The following is a 23,387-nucleotide window of genomic DNA, read 5'->3' on the forward strand; positions in this document are numbered from 1 at the left end:
CAAAGAATCGAGAAGAATAGGATCTGTGGAGTGATTCACGTTATCGGGAACCTTACAAGCAAGAAAATGTGGAAGAGAAGGCTCCCCGCCTAATTTTCCACTTATCAAATGTCCAATGTTCAATGCCACAAGCATCTGCCGTTTCTTGGGAGGACATCCAAATGCACTTATTTCCAATATCTTGGCGAATTTCGCCAATAATCCACCAGTAGTGAACTCTTTTCTGTGATTGGCGATCCATCATTCCATAAGTTTAGCAACGTCATTGATGGGACGAGAATTAAAGTAAAACACTGTTACTATGTTTTCCCAGCTAACTGAAATCTTTAGCCACACCAAAGTTTGAAATCACATTTCCGAATTTAATGCATGAAAACTGATAAAATTTATTATGCTTTATTGATTAAAACAGCTATAATACACATTTGCATATGCACATACACTCATCTGCCACAGTATGAGTGTATGTGCATATACACTCATCTGCCATAGTATTATAAAGGCGTGGATTCCACGAAACCGCTGAGGCATATTGAGGTATACTGAAGGAGAGAAGGACGTCACAAAGTTCGACAACGGAGCGAGGCACCAGCGAATGCTGCATTCCACCATATTCCAAAAATGTTCGATCGGATTGATGTGGAGGAAATCTGGTGGATAGGGGAGCACACGAAATGCTTGGACATGATCCTCGAACCATTCCTGCATAATGCGGTCCTTGTGACAAGGGCCGTTGTCTTGTTGAAAGGGTCAAGTGCCATCTAGATACACAGCAAAACTTGGTCCAAATAATGCCGAAGTAGGAGCTGGCACTGAGGGTATTTCCAATGGGGATGAGGGGGACCTAGTAATTTTCATGAAAACATCCCCCAAGCCATGATACAACTGATGACGGCCTGTTGTTGTCCAACCATGCAGCTGTTCACCAGCTCGCCGTCGGATATGCACCCGCATGATGGAACTAGGAGCAGACGCATGTGTCGATGGCGGTTGGTCATCATAGGCACATGAACAGGCACTCTGCAGTCCTATCCAGAAGAAGTCTGCTGGATGGTGCGCACCGTTTCTCTGTGCATCCTGAATGTAGTCTGAACAGTACGTGCCAACCTACTGTCACTGGAAACCACTACACCTCGTAGTGGCGGGACGGGAGTAGTGGTCAACCTTCCTGCACATTGGTTCATTGTAAATCGTCTTCGGACTATTCGCGCCACACCATCACTACAGAAATCCACAAATAACCACCAATACTTTCATTTTCAGGCCTCTGCCTTCCTAGCACCGAAAACCATTCGCCGTTCAAACTCTACCAGGTCTTCCATTGTGCAGGCTTCGTACTGAGAGGCACCACCGTGCCGTCATTATATATGCTGCGACGTCACTCCTAGGTGTCACGGGAAGTGTCCGCTCGAAGAGACAGCAGTGGTCCTAATGTTTTTGCTCATGAGTGGATGTAAATGAAAATAATGCGATGTCTACTTATCATAATGTTCTAAACTTAATTAAAATAAATTTTGCAATCGTAGTTCGAAAAAAAAAACAAAACAAAAGTTATTACTATGCTCTAAACGAACTGTTTCAAAATAGTTTACATAAAGTAAACTCTTTGTACTAACAGATCTGCAACATGAGAAAGATATGAAGCCACTTAAGAGTTCTAATTGAAAATAAAAAGAAAGTAAATATGAGAAGTTGACACTGTTTGTTTCAGCTGTTCTTTTATGACATTTTCTTTCTGGACAGCTTCTTCTCTTACGATCCAAGCATTCCCGCGAATAGCCCATGGCGCCATTAAGCGCTTAGCCAGCCAGCGAGAACACTTGTCAACAGATTAATTTTCAACCATGAGAGCATAATAATAACCTAATTATTCTTTAAAGAGCCATACACTCCCAAAAAAAAAAAAAGTACGGGGAAGTGTGATTACAAAATATGTTTTTTTGTTTGTGAGCACATTTGTTCAACTCGCTGTGGGAAAGGAAACAGAGAAGTGCACTCGGGGTAACCCAGATGGCAATAGACACTACTATGGATGACGACGCATTGAATGAATTAAAAAATTTTAAATCGAATTATGCGTACCTACATGTTAGAAAAAATTAATAGAACACGTAGAAATTGGATGGTCAGAAAATGGCAGCGATGCTTTAATCCAGCAAAGTGTAAGGTAACCCCAAAAAGTGTAAAGTAACCCCAAACTGACTTCTTTCTTTGGGTTCAATTAAAGCTAGTAGTGGAGGAAAGGGACTTGGGTGTTACGATACGGTCAGACATGAAGTTCTCCGAGCATTGTAAACAGGTTGCAAGGAAGGCCCATGGTGTCCTATCGATGATCTATCGAACTTTTGCAAGTAGAGATAGGGACGTGATAATCCCATTATATAAGGCTTTTGTTAGACCACACTTGGAATACTGTGTTCAAGTATGGAGACCGCACCTAAAGAAAGACATCGAGCTTCTTGAAAGGGTGCAAAGACGGGTAACTCGCCTTGTGAGATCCTTATGAAGAAAGACTTCGAATATGTGGGTTGCACAGCTTGGAAGCTAGGCACCTTAGACTTGATTGAGGTGTTTAAGGCTCTGAGAGGCATAAGTAAAGTGAATGAGGACGAAATTTTCACGGTTATCAATAATTCTAGAGCTAGCGACCATTAATTCAAGTTACGGGGGAAGGTGTTTAGACTGGATTAGGAAGTTTTATTTGAGCCAGCGAGTTATAAATTACTGGAATAAGTTACCTACATGGGTGGTAGAGGCTGACAGTTTGGGGAAATTCAAAGGTCAGCTGGGCAGTTACCTACGGGAGGAGGGAAACGCATAGGTTGTCTTTTGTTAATTTATTAAAATTAAAATTTATTTTTTATTATTATTATTATTTTATTCCTTTTTGTTTCTGGCTGGTGTAGCATAAGCCATAGGTTTCCTTGCCCCATGTGGCCATTGCTAATACTAATACTAAAATCGTGGTGTAACTCGTGCAGCTTGTGATGAAGCTGGAGAAAATTTAGTATGAGTGTTTACCATAGATTAACGATGAAATAGAGAGCGAGAAACTTCGGACAGGTATAAGGGACGTTTATAGGGGTTGTATAAGAATTATCAAAACGATCACATTACACAAGTCGATACAAGTTGCTCGAAAATATGGTCGCATGACATCAGTACGGCGTATGATCTGCTCCAACGGCTAAACAGGCGTGACAACGGTGAACTGTGCTCGATATAATGGTGTCCACGAGATTCTATGACAATAAATCCCATTCTTCTACCAGCGCAGATAGCCAAGGGCGTTCCACACATGTTCAATCACATTTAAGTGTGATAAACATGCTGGCTACGGCAGTCATTAGATATCTTCAGTTTCAAGGTGTTCCTCCACGACTTGAGCTCTATGTGCAGTGGCGTTGTCGTGCAGGAAGAGAAAATTCTGGGATCTGTTCTTGGTAAGGATCTAGGATCTGATCTTGGTAAGTCTGCGCAGTTACGGTACGCCTATCAAAAAGATAAAGAGGGTTGTGTCCGATGATCATTATTCCGCTCCATACGAGAACACAGCCTCCACCTTCTGTCGTGTTGGAGGGATGGTACCGCATTCCTGGTTGTTTCCAGATGAAATAACGTATAGAATCTGTTTGTAGGCTAAAAGGAGACTCATCAGAAAACACACTGTACACCATTTGTCATGGCTCCAAGTCGCATGTTCACGCACCAGTTTCGACGACAAGCCCTGCGATGGTTTTGGGTTAATACGATACAAATCACTGGCTGTCTCGCGTAGAGGCTACTTGAATTGAGCATTTTCAGCACAGTTCGGTTGTAAATGTTTTCACCTGTGGCTGCAGCAACCTCAAGAGACAGTTGATGGCAGGACACCGTATGGTTCCGTCTTGCAGAAAGAGCCAGATAGCGGTCTGTTCTAGTTGACGTAGCCTCGGGCGACCTTGACCAGCTCTTCTTTTAATAGTTCCTATCTCCTGAAACTGCTTCCATAAAACGTTTTCATTAGGGTCACCCGGAAAGTTATTTTGTATCTTGTCTGTAAATTGCGTGTATTCTCTGGTCGAGTTGCCTGTTTTACTGTACTAAAAACCCGAGTTTCCATGGTGTGTGTGGGGGGGGGGGGACCTTGCTATCTATTCTGAGACCGTCTAACTCAGCCACGGAGTGAACAGACCCAATAAGAATTCCCCCGTCATCTACGAGATTCGAAACCAGGCCTTTTTTTGCCCGGTGTTGGGGAGGACGGTGATAATGAGATGGCGACTGCCCGCCATCTCAAAGAATTATCTAAAGCACGATGACTTGCCATCCTGAGTACTGGAAATGTGGTTATCTTACCGAGAATACCAAAAAGCGAGAATGAAGTGATGTGGTCGCAAACCCGTGTTTTTATAGGCATGAATAATGTGTTGCTCTATAGATCGATTTCTATTGGACACTAGGAATTTGCATGCCACGATGCCTGTTATATCAAATACTCGCCTTCGACGACACTTAACAATAAAATATTCATGAAAAACATTTTGTTCAGTTAGTTTTGTTGAGCAATGTATTTCACGTATTACACATATTACGTGTTACACGTATTATTAGTGAATTTAGAATTTTATTTATATTTTAGATTATTACGTATAAATTTTTTTCGTAAAAATTTCTCTGGTGGCGTACAAGTGCATCATTTGTCTTTTGGTGTTATGGGAATGTTAACACAGTAAAAATGAAACCTTAAAAAGCAGAAATAAAAAAAAAACATTGATTTATTATTTAATCATATATATTTATCTTTTTTTAACGTCACGCTATTTAGACAACTTGTCAGATCAATTATATGGATAATATATTTACAAGGTTATCGTTTTATATTAGCATATCTGTGATGATAAAGTGTGGTGTGTTTAACACCACAATTCTAACGAGTTGTTGGGCAATGCACAGCAGGTGATATGATTGGCATTCTGCCAACTTGATTTCCTTCAGTAATGAACGGAAGGAGTCCGATAAGGTGCATTATATGCGATAGCGCGTTGATGAAATAAATTTTGGGTGGGGGGAATAAATAATTCTACACATACATGACGGCCCACTATCTCTCTTTAAGACATTGGACTTCTCAACTTTTCTTCTTTTCTGAAGAAGAAAAGTTGGTGACTGGTTGAGGCATGTGTTCGTACTGCTTTGGAAGAGGGAGCGGGGGAATTATAAAAGCCAATTCAGAATAACAGTGCCCATGGAAGTATCTATAAAAAATGCGCGCAGCAAAAACAGAACGTCTACGAGACAGAGGGTGAAGAGACTGTAGAAGTAGTAGAGGCATGTGATGCAAGAAAGCAAGCGTATGAGCTTATGTAGCATCAGCCAAAAAAAAAAAAAAAAAACAATTTCAAACATCCATTCCCTCTAAACGTTTGTCCAGTTCCTCCTTGAATTTATTTAACCTATCAACTTCCACAACGACGGATAGAAGTTTTTTCCAGCAATCAACTACCCGCTGGCTAAAGGCAATTATCTGCACATCTATTCTACAACTGTCTTTCCTCAATTTGAATTTATGTAGCTCAGGTTTGTAATATGAGCAAGCGGAAGAATCCCATCAGAATTGAGCCTGTTCAACCCATTCAAGACCTTTTTTATACACTTCAATCAGAACACCTCGCAGGTGCCTAGTCTCCAGACAATGCAATTTGAAGAACTTAAGCCTCTCTTTTTAAGAGGGCCCTTCATTCCTGTCACCAATCTTATTGCCCTTCTCTGTGCTCGCTCAAGCAATTCTATATCCTTCCTAAAATGAGGCCTCCAGACCTGTACGCAGTACCCAAGGCGCAGCCCGAATGTTGCCTTATACAAAGGGATAATCACCTCCTTTTCAATAGTAGCAAAATTCCTGTATATCATTGACAATACCACATGACCTGCTCTGGCAGCCTGTCTGCACTACTGAGAAAACTTCATATCTGACTGCACAATTACTCCCAGGTCTTTTTCATTTTATACCACCTTAAGTGTAGTACCAGACAGTTGGTACTTTTCTCTGGGGTTACTTCTACTCACATGCAGTACTTTGCATTTGTAAAAGTTAAACTTCAGTTGCCACTTGTTGGGCAGCTCATCTGTCTAACCTTTCTAGATCCTGTTGCAGTATCACACTGCCATTACTGTCATTAACAGCCCTGCCAACCTTTGTATCATCTGCAAACTTCGACACTAAGCCTGATATACCTTCATCAATATCATTGATAAATATACAAAACAACAGTGGGCCCAACACCGAACCCTGGGGAACTCCACTAATAACATTAGTCCACGAAGAATCCACTATTAGTCCATTGATTACCACTCTCTGTCTTCTCGCACTCAGCCACCCTTTTATCCACTGTAGAAACTTGCCCTTAATACCATACTGCTCCAAATTGAACAGTAATTGTCCAGAGATGTGTCATTAATCAACCTAACTGCACTGTTTTGAATGGAGTCTAGAAGACTGAGAGAAGTTTTGGGAGCATCGTCCCAGATTTGGGAACAATATACCACGGTCGGGCTGATTTGAGATTTCTGGAGAGTGAGTAGTTGTTTCATTTTATAAACTTGGCAGAGAAAACTAAACAGAACTGCTTTAGTTTAGTTTCTAAACAGGGTTTCTCTTTCGCCAAGAACGAAATGTGATACTGTCTAAAAACCTGCATATCATCAAAGATCAACATTGGAGTAAAAGACTCCTCTTTGCGAGACATAAGACAGATCTGAGATAAATTGTGGCGATTGAAATTAAATAAATTATCTTTGCGCCACTGGAGAATTACCTGGAGGTAAGCATTTAAGAAACTGTTCTGAATATTAGAGAAGTTGATGCCGTTTCGGGCAAGGTATGGTTTGTCAACCTGAAAGGTGGAATGCAATCAGCTAAACTATGAATAGGATTTCTAGTCAATAGAAGAAGGCCATTGGTCATTAGTATACAAGAGGAAAAGAGTGGGAGAAAGAACTGAACCTTGGGCACCCCTATATTAGTGGAGAAATTAGATGGCTGACTGGAGTCTTCTATTCATGAGTGATAAATAATAAATCTTAGCGCAGAATAATGATATTTGTAAAGACACATATTATTTATCAGTTTGAACTGGACAATGTTCCATATTCCAAATAATTGGAATCAATTCTGTTTGAATTAAATTCTATTATAATATAAATATCTAAAAATTAACTAGATGGAACGATTCCAAAACCCTACCCATCATTACTAGAAACGGCTTCCCGGATTTCCTAAAAAAAAAAAATGTCGAAGACTCAGATGGTGACGTCACTACATCAATATTTAATGTCTGTGGTACATCAGGATGACAATTCTTCTGAAGTTCCGTTGCATTACAATATTAGAAACGAAGCACGTGACTTATAATTTATGAACAACACAGGCACCTGTTTTAATTAAAATTTAATTTATAATAAAATTAATAACCGCTTTTATTTATAAAATACCAAGCATTCTTTAAAATAAAGAAATCCTTCAATCCATGGAAGTGCAAATATAGAAACAGAAATTACAAATAAAATAAAAACGTATCGTGTGAGGGCGCTGTGTTTCTTTTAATAATGAAATGCACCAAAAGATTCGTTTATTTTTGGAAAATAAAAAATTTACTCAGCAAGGAAACTTTTACTTTGAGGAGTTTTTTTTTTATTAATATTCGAAAAACTCTAATCTTTGTTACCAACTTTAGCGAGAAAATCCTTGAATGTACTTCTTATGGATAAAAGGAGAAGACAGAGGATGGTTATAATTTGTTACTGCTCTTCATATTATGAATGAAGTCCATCAGGATTAGGTGTTCGAACAGCAAATTGCAAAAACTTGCATTCAAGATGACACGTTCAACAGAATTGATCACCTCAACAAATGCTAGACGCCGATTAACGTGGTGCAAGGTGCGCGAATCCTGGACTGTAGAGCAGTGGAAAACAGTTCTATGGAGTGACGAGTCGAGGTTGCACTCTACCAGTCTGATGGCCGTTCCTGAATGTGGTGATTGCCAGGGGAACAGTTCCTTCCTGATTGTATCCTACCAACAATGAAGTTTGGTGGAGGCAGTGTCATGGTATGGGGTTCCTTTCATGGCCTGGCTTGGGCCCATTAGTCGTTATTGACAAAACCACGAATGCTGTGCTACCAGGACAACCTAGATAATTAAGCACCCCCAACAGTATGGCAATACTTCTGGGAAGGCCCATACCTGTATCAGCAAGACAACGCGCCATGAACTGTTCGGGTCGTAACAAAGTGGTTTGAGGTCATGGGTGTGGAAAAGTTGCACTGGCCAGCCCAGAGTATATCGACATCCCAATATGCCAAAATTCTGTCCCTCGAGAAATCTCAAGGACTACTGTTGTTGTAATAAGATTTTAGGAGCATCACCAACTTAAATCCATATTGCTACGTGTATATTGCCTGCAAATTCCGTGTGTTCTGAGGTCGATTTTCTATTTGATGGACGAAAAACTCGAGTTTCAAGGGGAAAAACCCGAGACTGACTAACTCAGCCACGTTGTGAAAAAGATCCATAAAAATTCCACTTTTCATTGACGGGTCTGGAATTTAGGTCTTTTCCATCTGGTGTGTGGAGGACGGCGATCCTACCAACTGTGGTAACCACGAGGACGACTATCAAGAACCTATCCGGAAAACCACATGCAAACGTGGTTACTCTGTATCTGTTTTTCAAAGTTTTACCAGAAAAACTTCTGACTAGCCATTAATTTTCATTATATTTACTTGACATGGAGTATATCTATACCACTGGCATTGACCTGTCCTATGCTCAATGCCCCCAAAAACAACAACAACAACAAAAACTCTAATAATAATTGATTGCGAAGCTACTTGGTCAATTGGTCCGACAAGAAATACCAAAGAACGCATTGCTATGAATACTAAAATATGGAAAATCGAATTCTGCCCTTCAGATCTCACTTTCGTTTGACGTCACAAAACCGGAAATCTGAGTCAGTCATTTATATATAAACCCTTCTTGATGTTATAAGTTCAATGCATTCATTTTAAATGAGAACTCATGAGAAAACGAATAACTTCCAGATTGATTAAAGATGTGGTGGAGGGAAAAGTCGAAGGAAACAGACCTAGAGGAAGATTGTGAATGAGAGGAAGAATGAGAGGAGATGGTGAATATTCAAAGATTCATATTTTTGGATATGGAGAAGAAATATTGAGATATGAAGATAAATGGTTGTTGAAGTGTATGTGTACTTCATACATCTGACCTTGGCAAAACACTGATAATGAAAATGGACCACAAAAAAGTAAAATTAATAATAAGGTACGTTTGTTTACCTTTTTGAACAATAAAATTTATCTGGACTTGATAATGAGAGATTGTTTCTGTCCTGTAGTGATGAGCATATCTACAGATTTACAGAATGCCATAGATTACGAGCTTTCTTCAAACTGATAACAACAAGTGAACTTTGTTTTATATGGGTCACCATAATGGAAATCTCGAATTCTTCAGTTGCTCTAATTAAGTGTTTGGAGAGTATTTCCTACTAATTTATGAGTGGGGTTTCCTAGAAAACCTTATTTCATAAATTGGTAGGAAAACTGGTAATTGCTGGTCTTTATTTAAAAATGGAAATTAAAAATTATTTAAAATTAAATATCAAAGACCTAGACGAGAATTTAAGTCTAGTTTTTAATTGGAAAGGTGCTGAATTCGAAATCGTTTCGCTTATAAGTACATCTTCTGTTGGGAATCTTTTCCGGAAATTAAATGTCCTACCACGGAAAGCCAAGAGGAAATAAACGAAAACGTGGTTTCCCTTTTCGTTTTACAGAATATCCTGTGGTTTCGGGACACAGCAGCAACGTAATTATACACAGAAAGGAAGTTTATTTTGGTTATTAACAGAACTGTTTGGTGGTCTCAGAGACAAAAAGAGACTTTGCAGACTGCTTAATCAGTGCAAATGATGTGATTCTCAAAAACAGACTCTCGTCTCAGATCCAGTTCTGAGGGAAGTCCATCTCATGTGCTCGAAGTGTGTTCCTGGACACCTCGTAAGGCATGAGTAATCTTTAAAGAAACTATGGGAGTGTTTGGGAAAAATTGGACAGTTACAAATAATTTCCGGGGTTTTCTTACCGAAAAATACAAAAGCTGTTTCCGTGGGAACGGGAAACTTTTACACAATAAGGAAAACCGCAACTGCCATCCGAGACCGACTAGCTCGGCCACAATGTAAAACAGCCAATAAGAATTCTTCTTTCACGGGATTCGAACCCGAGTCTTTTTTCTCAAGGTGTGTGAAGGACAAAGATCCTTATGCTGCCCTCGAGTACTCCAGAACTCAGGCAAAACGTAAGAGATGATCTGTTATATAATAAGTGTTAGATCTTGTTAAAGGAAACATATTGGTGTTTTTCATCTCATAAACTACCAAACTGATCATAGAATACATACAACTTACTGAGTACATATACTGAGGTCTCGTGGATTTACTGCTTCGCCAATCTAAACAACCACATCCAACAAATCTTTTTAAATTGAAAAAGAAATTAATCAAGATCAGATTATACAGTTCATGCACAGAAAAAAAACTCGATAATTAATATATTTATTTTACATTAGGAGTCTCTAATAGTGCCATTCTCGTACCCAACTTAAGATTAGATAAATTTTATCAATTGTTTTCTTAAGAAACTCTTTAAAACTAATTTTCGAAATATTTCTCTACCTGTTATGAGAACTGCCTTGTTCTCAGGATTGATAGGACGCCTGGGGAGGCAGTTTCGCACCCATCGAGCAAGTACATAAGAGATGTAGACAGTGATGATCAGCCATCCGCTGATGGAAGATGCCACTTGTAGTAGGGGCACGATCCGGTGGAGGTACAACATCGCCCATAGAAAAACAGCAAACAGAAGAGTAGTGAGGAACATTTTGATTTTCCAACTTCTTTCGAATGATAGAGAACTATATTCTCAAGAGGGAAGGTGCAGCAGCCAATCAAAGCGTGTGAAGACCACGTGTCACACGCGAACTAATCAAAGCAGTGATATCATCGAGTGGACAAGAGCAATGTGATCATGCTTCATTAGAGATTTTGCACACAGGTGAGACAAGTAACGGGCAAGGAAGTCTTCCTGCGCGGGTGGCTGACGTGCGATCAACAACCAATGACGTAACTGCCCATTCAGCTACTTCCGTCACGATATTGCTGCTAAGGGGATGCTGTTATGTCCTTGACGTTTGTAAAGCACGAACTTCTGACATTCCTCCAGACAAGAGGGGCACCTGCTAGTGGTGCCGGCGCGGTTTGCTGTCTGAATGAATAAAAGAATGCAAGTTACTTAAGAAATTTCTGCCCACGCACGCTACCTATCAGTACTTTTAGTTTCTTAGACCATGTGTGTCGAAACTCCTCAACATACGCGTGTGCCAAAACTTCCAATACACTTTTATTCCACTTGAAGTGGCGCCATCTGTTACTATGTGAGCGAAGTATATATTTCTTTAGACGCGGTACACTCTCTAAGAGAAATTGTTGGAAATAAAAACATCTGAGGGTGGAGAGATCTAATTATATTAAGGGAGGCAGCAAAGGAGGCAAGCAAATCTTTAACCATGATTATGAGAGCATCCTTGGATTCAATGGACGTCCCTATGACTGGGAGATGTCTCAATATGGTAGTATGGTTTCCGTTTCTGGGAACTCGGGTTTTTCATCCAGTAAACAGAAAATCGATAACAGAACACACACAATTTACAGACAAAATACAAGGACAAGACAACATGGCTGCAGATGCTCCTAAAAACTCTACTACAACTATTTTGTGATGAATCCAGAACAGATATTTTGAATGTCACTATTTCGAAATTAATTTGAAAAGTCAAAGGTTAGAAGTCTGATTTACTTCCACAAAGACCTTCCTATAGCTTCTATCAACACAATTTTTTCTCCCCACTCTGTCTGGGACCTATTTCCGATGTCTATTGTGTTTGCCGGAAACGCCCATTGCACTTATGGTTGTAAATGTTAAATCGTTGGTGACCTTGAGGTTTCCCCTTTGTGATTTTGTCGGGTGCGTGCTAGGGAAACAATGTTTGGTTCTGGTTGTTGGTAATTTTCCCAGCGTAATAATATTAGTTTCCTCCAATTTCGAAATAACACGGTTTAGAATGAAAGTTGGGATAAAGGTTGCTACTTGGGACAGTTAGCGGCTTACTTAGGATTCTGTTGAGTCATCCAATTATCACGCTTGACATTTAGATAGATTTTCTGGTACGTGTTCGGGGGCAGATGGCCGGATGGATGAGGAATAAAGCATGACTTGGAAGACTCATCTAAAAATATACTATTCTACGAAAAGTTAAAGAACACTTGCAGTCATGAAAACTTCTATAGATTTCTGATAAAAGGTTATGGCACGAGGCTCCAGCGCTTTTTTAGAGAGTTCATGAGGTCTACCAAAAGAGAAATGCCTAGGACTTATCCTAATTTTGCTTTCCAGTTCATCCTAAAGACATTATTGTTTTATTGGGTTGAGGTTGTATTTTGTGCTGGACACTACAGTGTTCCGATATTATTCTTCTCATAATTCGAATTCGCAAGATATTTCTTTGTGACATGGAAGGTAAGGGCCTCTTTCATAAAATGAAATGTTGCCTTTCCAGAAATCTTCCAATAGCTAATATCTAGCTTCGTATGCTCGAATAATGAACGTATTCATTTCGATGCTCCACTTCATGCGTTAGCTTCTTTTTGTTCTCTCCTAGGCGGTCACTAATGCAGTTGTGCAGGAATAACTTTCAGTTGATTGGGTTGGATGCCCTTCGTTTGTGGTAGCCATACGGGAACAGCACCACTCGCCCCACTATCGTACACTAGAGCCTGTCTCCGACTCTTTAAGAAGACGGAAACAGGTCAACATACAGGGAGGGTTTGTGGTGTGGCTATTTAGAGAAATAAAATAAAAGACCCTTCTGCCTGAAGCCTGAACGCGAGTGAATTTATCCTGCGCCACACTCGACGCAGTATGTTCAATATTTCCACATCGAATCTTCATCCAGCTACAGAGGTGTACCTGTTTAACTTTGAATTCCAGTGGTAGATGAAATAGTGGATTCCAGTGGTATCCTTTTGAAATAGTGTTGGTCCTTAGGTTTTGCACACCAGTGTAGTTCCAACAGAAAGGATCATTATAGACGTGTTCGTTTGCGGTACATATTTCCTGTTGGCAATCGCTTGCCATCAAGGGGGAATACCATTCAGAATTCATTTTTAAGCAATGGAATGCTATTTTAATGTCAGGACCGGTTATTGGGATTACGAAAGGGGTTGTAATATTCGTCAAACCTTCGTAGTTATTATTAATAAGGAAACAGGTCTACATACAGGGAGGGTTTGTGGTGTGGCTATTTAGAGAAATAAAATAAAACACCACTGAGAGAAAGAAGGTGTCTGTTCTTCCGGTGCATAACGAGCAATATTTGTGGTATGTATAAAATGAGACATCGAAGTTATCCGTAATAAAGAAGAAGTACTGGTCTAAAAATCTAAATGTTGTTCGAGATGAGTCTGGGAGGAATAGAATTTTATTAGGAGAAATAAGACAATTATGACTAAAAAATACTGCTCAATGCTAAGACATAAATGAATGTCAGATGAACTAATGAGACCCATGACAGAGGAGAAAAATAGATGGGATGCATATACTGTAAAGTGTCAGATAATACAGAAGCCCATGGTAGATATAAATTACTACCATGGGCTTCTGTATAATGGAGTCACTGGTTAATGAAATAATGCAGGACCATCTAGATAGCAATTATACTGCAATCAGTTAAGGAATGGAATTTTCGTGATGTTGACTTGGTCTTCTGGTTGAAGGGCATGGCACTCCAAATGCGCCCTATGTCTTATGCTTAGATAGTATGCTCACTAGTCAAAGAATTAGAAACCTATAATTAATACCTAGTAGGGCCATCTTTGCTCGAATTACAATCGGTACGTATCACGGCATGGATTCCAACAGGTGCTGAGTGAATTCAGCTACAGATTTGATCATTTTTCCGTCAGGATATTTGTTAGCTGCTGTATTGTGGTCAGGCGTGAATTGCTAATCTCAACTGCCCCTATCAGTCATGCCCCAGACGTTCTCTATATTCAGATCTGGAGAATTACGTAGCCAGAGCGGATGCTAGAAACCTTAGGCATGTTTCTCGAACCATTCAAGCCCTCTGTGCTACCCACGAGAGGTGTGTAGCACAGTTGGTGCACTCGTTGTCCTCCCCACACCGAGATATTACCATCAAAATTCAGCTTACTCAATCCACTGAAGCTCTTCAATCAGCTTACTTAGTATGTGCTTAATCACAAGACGTTGCAATTTGCAGAACTGATGCCTTTCTTGGTAAGAGCACCCTTTTGTACTCCTCTTACCAATAGCGGTGCCCTTTTCTGCACCTGTTCCAGCAGATCTGTATCCTTCCTAAAATGAGATCTCCAGACCTGTGAACTTCTACACTCAAGATGCAGCCTCACTATGGCCTTCTACAAAGGGATAATCATCTCTTTATCCCTGCTAGCAAAGTTCCTGCATATCATTAATAAAACCCAATGAGCAGCCCTGGCAGCTTGTCTGCACTGCTCAAAGAACTTCATATCTGACTGCATAATTATCCCCACATCTTTTTCATTTTCCACTATCCTGATGGTAATAACACATGTTGATCTAAGAACGTTAAACTTCAATTACGATTTCCAAACTCCTCGACCTAATTTTTCTAGATCTTGCTGCAGTAGCTTACCATGATTACTCTTCTTATCCACCATGCCGACATTTGTATTATTTGCAAACTTATATACCATCATCATATTTTTCTTCCAGTCACATAGCTCTCTGAGGAGATGTTGTGGCCACCAACAAATTCCTTCAACTGCAGCGATCGTGTGCTATACGAGCAGAATTGCAAAGTGTCGTGCCCAGAAGTTCACTGATCCCATCCTTCCACCCAGTTGCAGGTCTTCCTCTGCACCTCTTCCCCTCGGTTTTTCCTTCCATTATATTCTTAAACAGAAATTTTCCCTTCTTACTATATGACCAAAAAACTTGAGATTTCTTTTGTTGATGCTATGAAGAAGAATTTTAGGCCTGACAATTTTATTCAATACCCACTCATTTGTTCTTCGATCCAAGTAAAATTATACGCAGTGTTCTCCTCTAACACCACATTTCAAATGCCTCAATTTTATTCCTGTCAACGCTCTTCAGATTCCATCCTTCACATCCATAAGTGGCAACTGGAAAAATTAACCAATCAATGATTCTCAGTTTCGTCTTTATGGGCAGATCATGATCTCTCCATATTTTTTTCAGATCAGCGACCAACGTTTTAGCAATTGCCTTTCGTCTTACATCGTTTGAGCAGTCATTATTTTTATTTATTCTTGACCCTAATCAAATTCATCAACTTCTTCGATATATTGTCCATTTACCTTTACTTAACTGGAACCGAGATTATCACCATAATTTTAGTTTTACACACATTCGGAAACAATTCTTTTTTCTTACTTGTTTCACATACTCTCCTCAGAGTTTCTTTAAGATGATCCTTAGAATTACAAATTAGCACAGTAGCATCTGCATAACGAAGGTTGTTTATCTTCAGTCCTCCAATTTTGATGCCAGTCTCTAAATCTTCCAAAGCTTCACGCATGATATCTTCGACATAAAGATTAAAAAGGTGAGGTGACAAAATACATTCCTGCCTGACACCGTTACCTATTGTGAAAAAGTCCGTGTTTCCCATGTTCGTTCTCTCAGTTCCTTCCTGTTCTTGGTACAGTAGCTTGATCAGCTGAATTATGTGGATTGGGAAACCTATATTAGTCATCGTTTCCCATAGTTTCTCACGTTGAACACAATCAAATGCTTTTGCATAATCTATAAAACGCAAAACGACTGGAACATTGAATTCTTTGCATTTTTCTATAATCAGTCGTAGTCTCAAGTTATCTTGAGATTCTGTTCAATATGATTTTAAGAAGAATCTTGCTAGCGTGAGAAATTAGGCTAATAGTCCTGTAATTTGAGCTAATTTTCAGATCTACTTTTTTGGTAATGGAATGAAAATTGATTTCTTCCAATCCGATGGCCACTGTCCCGTTTCCCAAAATTTTACAATCATTTTATGAAAAACTCGGCGCCCTTCACAACTGAAGCTTTAATTAATTCCTCTGGGATTTCATCAATTCCGGGTGTCTTGCCACACGTCAGGTCTCTGATGGCTTTTTCGACTACTTCCTTCAGTGGAACTAGTTCAAGATCACTCTCTTGAAAAGGGAGTGGCAGATCATTAGTGTCAGCAGGTGCTCGGAAGAGCTGCTCACAATGCTCTTATATACCATCGTCAATATCATTAAATATAGAAAACAACAATGGGCTCAGCGCTGAACCATGGAGAACTCTACTGATAACATTAATCCACGATGAGCAGTGTACATTAATAACCACACCCTGTCTTCTTCCACTCAACCATCCTTTTATCCACAGCAGTAACTTGCCCTTATGTCGCACTGGTTCAATTTGTACAGAATTGTTTTATGTGCAACAATATCAAAAGCTTTCCTGAAATCCAAGTATATGATATCAAAATTATATTTTGCATCCAGTAACTTTGTGATTTCATCATAGTAACCAATCAGATTGATCAAACAAGATTTCCTCTTAGCAAACCCATGCTATGCTTAAAGTATAACTGAAGTCTTGTCTAGATGATCCTACATTGCTTCTTTTACTAGCGATTCCGTTATTTTTCTTGAACAAAAGTTAAACTAACATGTCTGTAATTACTCGTGTACCCTTTGATCCCCCTTTGTGAATTGGGGATACATTTGCACATCTCCAGTCCGTGGAGACTTCCCCTGAGTTCAAGGAAACTCTCATAATTATGGCTAACTGTTTGCTTACTTCCTTTGCTGCCTCCTTTAATATAACTGGATAGATCCCATCCATCCAAGGTGACTTTCTTATGCTTAACTTCAATAATTTCTCCTCCACTTTGTTCTCCATTATTACAAAATTATCTTGCTCACTGCCAGAGTTGAATATACCTCTGGCATTCCCCTCCCTGAATAACTCCTCATGTGTGAATGCAGATGCAAAATATTCATTTAGTTTGTTAGCTACCTGAGCAGGATCATCAACAGTCGAACCATCGATATCAAGTGGACCAATCTGATTCATCCCCTTCCTTCTAGAGTTTACATAAATAAAGAAGTCTTTGTTGTTTTTGTTTGCATCCTTTGCCCAAAATTTCTCGTAATGTTTTTTCGCTTGCCTAATCTTTTTTGTGACTTGGTTACAGACCATAGGTTGTATCTACCATAGGCTTCTGTGTCTCCTGATTATTTATATGCATTCCACGCATTATCTGTTGATGGCAATTGCAATTTTTTGGCCAGTGCGTGTATATATCACCATAGCCGGTATCTGTGTATAAATTATTTCACATCATCCAATGATCTCGATAAGAGGATTAAATTTTTCTTGAATGGAACTAACATTTGTTGAAAAATTAAACTTCAGCAGCCTTCAGCCTTGTTGCTAACTCAACCCTATAAATGAAAGATTAGTTTTCAGTTGAGGCATTGAAAACAGCGAAGTAAGATTGCTGCACCGAATTCAGGAGCGGCGCAGACAGGTGAGGTAGTCACGATCAGGATATAACGCGCTGTTTTCTCGCCCACATTTCAGCGATAATTAACATTCATTGGCGTACATTGGAATGTGTATTTTATTATTTTTTAAAAGAAACATTGAGTAACAGCTCATTCATAAAGAAAATGTCAAGAAGGTTTTTGAAAAATAGAGTAAAAAATTAAAAAATAAATAAATATGACGTATTATTAACTGATTTTCCAAAGTCACAAAAGAGCTATGTTCTTTACCAAGAGATAATCTTGTAGTGCGTGATTTTTAGGATTAACAAAAAGAAGGAAAACAAGAGAATTATATTCCGGTTACGTGCATGCTCTTGCTGTGTTTTCAATTTCTGCTCAAGAGATTCCTATTCGTTCTGTGTGGGATTTGGCCAATTTAAGTATCTTACCATTTCCTCGTGTTCCTTGAGCCAGTTTAAAACAGAAGACTCCCTGTGAATTGGACAAGTATCTTCATGGAATACAAGAGTATTGAAATTGTGACGGTTTCTCAAATGGCACAATTCTCACCTGGTTGGTATTTCAAGTAGGAAACTCAATTCTTAATAGTTAAAGCACAACTGACCCTCTACCAGCTTGCATAACACCTTGCACACATTATAGATGAAATAACTCACTGCTCCTCTTATGAAATCGGTGTCTGGAATCATTAGATGCATAATAAATGCTTGTCTTACCATTAACACCACAAAGGAGTTGTGCATGAGATCAAGGGACCAGTATAGGTTCTCGAACGCGATACTCTTCCTTAAGGTAATTATCCCGAAGTAGAAGTGCTTTAAATTATAGTTCTCTTAACCTGAAGAGGATTTATACTTTTATATCTCTGTTTGTTTGTTTCCTTGTACACCCATAGGTCAAAAAATTCGAAATCTTTTTAATTGGTCAGCAGATAATTAAACGCACACTATAAAAGTGTAAATTTGCATGTGGTATAATCAAAAGTTCCTTTGGATCAGATAAATATTGTACGCTCTCCTGGAACTCCTTAGTCGATCCACTCATAGGAAGTCAGGTGCTCTTTCTGGTATTTAGAAAGATGTTTTTGATGGAACACGTTTATAAGAAGCGACAATTGAGAAACGAAAGGGAATCACTGGTGTGTCAAAAGCAACTTCGTCAAAAGTGTCCTCGAATTACATACTAGAAAGATCATTCTCCTTTGCACAAAAGGTGATATAGTTGTACACGTTGGCACTAATGATATTAAGAGTAGGAGACCGGCGGAATTACTTAACAAGTACAGGTCACTGTTGAAAAAAACCCGTGAATTAGGGTTGAACTTGAAAGTGTCTGCAATTCTGCCCAGACACGATAGGAGTGAGTATATGATGAGAGCCTTGTCGATCAATTCGGCCCTGGAGGGATTGTGCAAGGCTCAAGGGGTAGAATTTTTTTCAGCCTGGACTGTACTTGTTAACAGGAGAGATTGCTTCTACAGGGATGGGATACACTTAAATAGAAAGGGTGCAAGAATTTTTGCTGATGCTGTCGAGGCAGTGTTAGGTGGGTCGGAAAACTGATAGCTTGGGGGGGGGATACAAGGACTAATAGATTAACAGTAGCCACTGGCAGAGGTGGAAGTGATTCTTGCACTGCTTCTATTCAAATGAGCAGAAGTCTGAAAAACAAGATGCAGGATATTTCAGAGACTGCTGGTAGTCATTGCGGTACAAGTAAACACATGGGTTGTGTTAGGGTAGCTAAGAATAGAAACAGGTGCATGTATACCTGCGTGTACACCAATGCTAGGAGTTTGGTAAATAAATTTGATGAATTTGAGGTATTGCTCAAAACATCAAAGGCAGATATTGTTGGGATATCAGAGACGTGGTGTCACACAGATATAAGGACAGGAGGGGAGGAGGGGTTATGCTATTAATTAAGAAACACATAAAGTCAAAGGAAGTGAAGCCAGTTGACATCGATGGACAGGGCAGTGTCGAGTCAGTTTGGTGTGACATAAGCATAGGGAAATCAAAATTGAGAGTAGGAGTGTGCTATAGGCCTAATGACTCTGATGAGTATAATAATATATTGTACAGGGAAATAGAGTGGGCCAGTAAATCAGAGAGTCTTATAATGGGGGATTTTAATTTCCCAGATATTGACTGGAATTTGTGGGTTGGTCACTCGCACACTAGCAAGGCTTTTGTGGATTTATTGGATGATTGTTTTCTACATCAGCATGTTCGGGAGGCAACGAGAGGGAGCAATACTCTTGATCTGATTATCAGTAGTGATTCTTCATGCATTAAGAACCTGCAGATAAATGAACCACTAGGTGGCAGTGATCACAGTGTGTTGAAGTGGGATTTACTCAAGGAGGTAACTACCATCAGAGGTAAAGGGAAGGGTTTTTGTTTTCGTAAAGGCGACTATGATGGTCTGAGACAGTATTTAAATTCTATACAGTGGGACCAACTGATGATGTTACCAACAGCAAACTCAAAATGGGAAGCATTCAAGGAACTAATCTTGGAGGCTACCAGGCTTTACATACCAACTAAGAAATATTGTTCAAGGTTTAGGCCTAAATGGATGTCAGATGGACTAATGAGACATGTGGCAGAGAAGAAAAATGCATGGGATACATACAAATTAATGGGTGACATGGAAGCCTATGATAGATATAAGTTGGTCTGTAACCAAGTCACAAAGGAGATTAGGCAGGCAAAGGCAGACTACGAAAAATCCTTGGCTAAGGATGCAAAGAAAAACAGAAAGGAGTTCTTTACATACTTGAACTCGAGAAGGAAAGGGATGAATCAGATTGGTCCACTGGATATTGATGGTTCAACAGTTGAGGATCCTGCTCAGGTGGCTAACTATCTAAACGAGTATTTTGCATCTACATTCACGCATGAGGAGTTATTCAGGAAGGAGAATGATGTAGGTAAAGTAAACATTGGCAGTGAGCTGGATGATTTTGTAATAACTGAGAGGAAAGTGGAGGAGAGATTGTTGAGGATAAACATAAAAAAGGCACCTGGGGTGGATGGGATCTATCCAGTTATATTAAAGGAGGCAACAAAGGAAGTATGCAAACCCCTAGCCATAATTATGAGAGCTTCTTTGGACTCAGGGGAGGTACCCATAGACTGGAGATGTGCAAATGTAGCCCCAATTCACAAAGGATGATCAAAGGCTGACACAAGTAATTATAGACCTGTTAGTTTAACTTCTGTTCCAGGTAAATTAATGGAGGCATTGGTTAAAGAAGCACTGCAGGATCATCTAGACAAGAATTCAGTTATAGCTCAGACGCAGCATGGTTTTGTTAAGGGCAGGTCTTCCCTGACCAATTTGATTGGATACTATGATGTAGTCACAAAAGAACTGGATGCAGGGAATAACTTTGATATTATATATTTGGATCTTAGAAAGGCTTTTGATACTGTTGCACATGGAAGACTGCTGCACAAATTGGAGCAGTGTGGCATTGGAGGCAAATTGCTGCTATGGATAAGGGGATGGTTGAGTGGCAGAAGACAGAGAGTGGTAATCAGTGGACACTGCTCAACGTGGACTAATGTTATTAGTGGAGTTCCTCAAGGTTCAGTGTTGGGTCCATTGTTGTTTTCGGTGTTTATGAATGATATTGATGATGGGATATCAAGTTTAATGTCTAAGTTTGCAGATGATACAAAGGTTGGCAGGGTCGTTAAGGACACTACTGACGCTATGCTGCTGCAACAGGATCTGGAAAGGTTGAACAGATGGGCTGAGAGGTGGCAAATGAAGTTTAACATTGACAAATGTAAAGTACTACATATGGGTAACAGTAACCCCAGAGCAATGTATCAACTCTGCGGTACTACACTGACAGTGGTGGAGAATGAAAAGGACCTGGGAGTAATTGTGCAGGCAGATATGAAGTTCTCTGAGCAGTGCAGACGAGCTGCAAGAGTAGCTCATGGTGTCTTGTCAATGATATACAGGAATTTTTCTAGCAGGGATAAGGAGGTGATTATTCCCTTGTATAAGGCAATGGTTAGGCCACATGTTGAGTACTGTATACAGGTCTGGAGGCCTCATTTCAAGAAGGATGTAGAGCTGCTGGAACGGGTACAGAGAAGGGCAACAAGATTAGTAAATGGAACAAAGGGGTGCTCTTACGAAGAAAGGCTTAAGTTTTGCAAATTACAGTGTCTGGAGACTAGGCACCGGCGAGGTGATCTGATAGAGGTGTATAAGGCTTTGAATGGTTTGAGCATACTCAATGCCAATGGGATTCTTCATCTTTCTCAGAATAATCACCTCAGAGGGCATAAATTCAAATTGAGGAAGGACGGATGTCGGATAGATGTGCGGAAATTTGCCTTTGGCCAGCGGGTGGTTGGTTGGTGGAACCGATTTCCATCACTTGTTGTTGAAGTTGATAGCCTAAATAAATTTAAAGCTCAACTGGACAGGTATTTCGAACAAACGGACTGGTGAAATGGGAGAGGACAGAGATTTGGCTGATGCTGAATAAGCTTGCTTTCTTGCATCATATGCCTCTACTAATGCTAATGCTAATGCTAATGCTTTGGAAACTATGAAAACGCACTTTCTTAATAATTAAAAAAATCAATTTTATTAACAACAAGAAATTTGTATTCCGAATTGCAAGTACAGAGGATCAATGGTACATAAATAATCAAAAATACAATCGATAGCAATTGTACGCCATTGGACTCCTTTCAGCTTCAACAGATCCTTGAGTTGTCCATCCTCGACTTAAGCAAGCATCCTGGACGAGATGGTCCTCAGTCGAAAACGAAAAGTCCGTTTGAAAATCCGTCAATCAGCTGATGTCTAAAGGGAGAAAACAATCCATCATTAGTGAACCGGATCCGTAGACGGGATTGCCCTTACGGAAGGACACCAGCACAAACAGATGAGTGCACCGTATACCTCCCCCTCCTAACGGACAAACGTCTGCCGGTCTAGTGCCCCCACCCCATCGTCAGGATCCAGTTCATCCGCCTTTAACAAGCCCACCCTCCATCCCTTTCTTACGACCTAACAGTTTCCCTTTTTCTCCCCTTAACTACCCTCCCGATGAGCTCCTTTGATGGACACGTTGTGTTCCACTACGCAGCACCCAGTGTGGGAATAATGAACATTCCCTCCATCCTCCTAACGAGCATCATCCGTACAGCAGGGTGCTGCTCAGTTGGAATCCAACACATCCATCGCCCACCTCATTTACACTCCTTAAATAAATAAAAAAAAAAAAAACGAAATACTTATCCAACTAATATTACAATATCAGAAGAATGATTCTAACTATCTTAATAGAGAAATATAATTTTACGTATTAATTTTTTTTAAATTTTAATTACTAATTTTTAAGTATTTTTAACAGATAACTATCTGACTAACTAACTAACACTAATGAATATAAATAATTTATTTAAATTATTTTAAAATCAGTTTTAATAAATGAGGAGACAATAGACTCATCTCCCAGTTGAGTAAATATCCTCCGATGGATGGATGGCTGCAATATTACGTTGCAGTCTTGCTGTTTCCACACAAAAATGATATCAAAGCAGTGGTAACGTCCAACCCACGATGTTTGCTTGGTTTATCCTCTTTCCATGGTGCAGTTCCTCTTGGGTAAGAAGCGACTCCTCACTGGAGATATCCCGTAGATGAGGTGATGCTTT

General features: G+C 39.7%; 1 protein-coding gene across 1 annotated transcript in view; it reads right to left on the bottom strand.

Annotated features, from left to right (window-relative positions):
* LOC150086400 (17-beta-hydroxysteroid dehydrogenase type 6-like) overlaps positions 1–11,344 on the bottom strand; it is a 30,278-nt gene extending 18,934 nt beyond the window's left edge. The window contains exon 1 of the mRNA XM_090372562.1: positions 10,741–11,344. Coding sequence (XP_090228688.1) covers positions 10,741–10,945 — 205 coding nt within the window. The 5' untranslated portion in view covers positions 10,946–11,344. The remainder of the gene's footprint in view (positions 1–10,740) is intronic.
* Positions 11,345–23,387: the final 12,043 nt, after the last annotated feature.

This window comes from Mastigoproctus giganteus, chromosome 4, assembly GCF_048544385.1.
Source record: "Mastigoproctus giganteus isolate SK-2022 chromosome 4, ASM4854438v1, whole genome shotgun sequence".
Lineage (NCBI taxonomy): Eukaryota > Metazoa > Arthropoda > Arachnida > Uropygi > Thelyphonidae > Mastigoproctus > Mastigoproctus giganteus.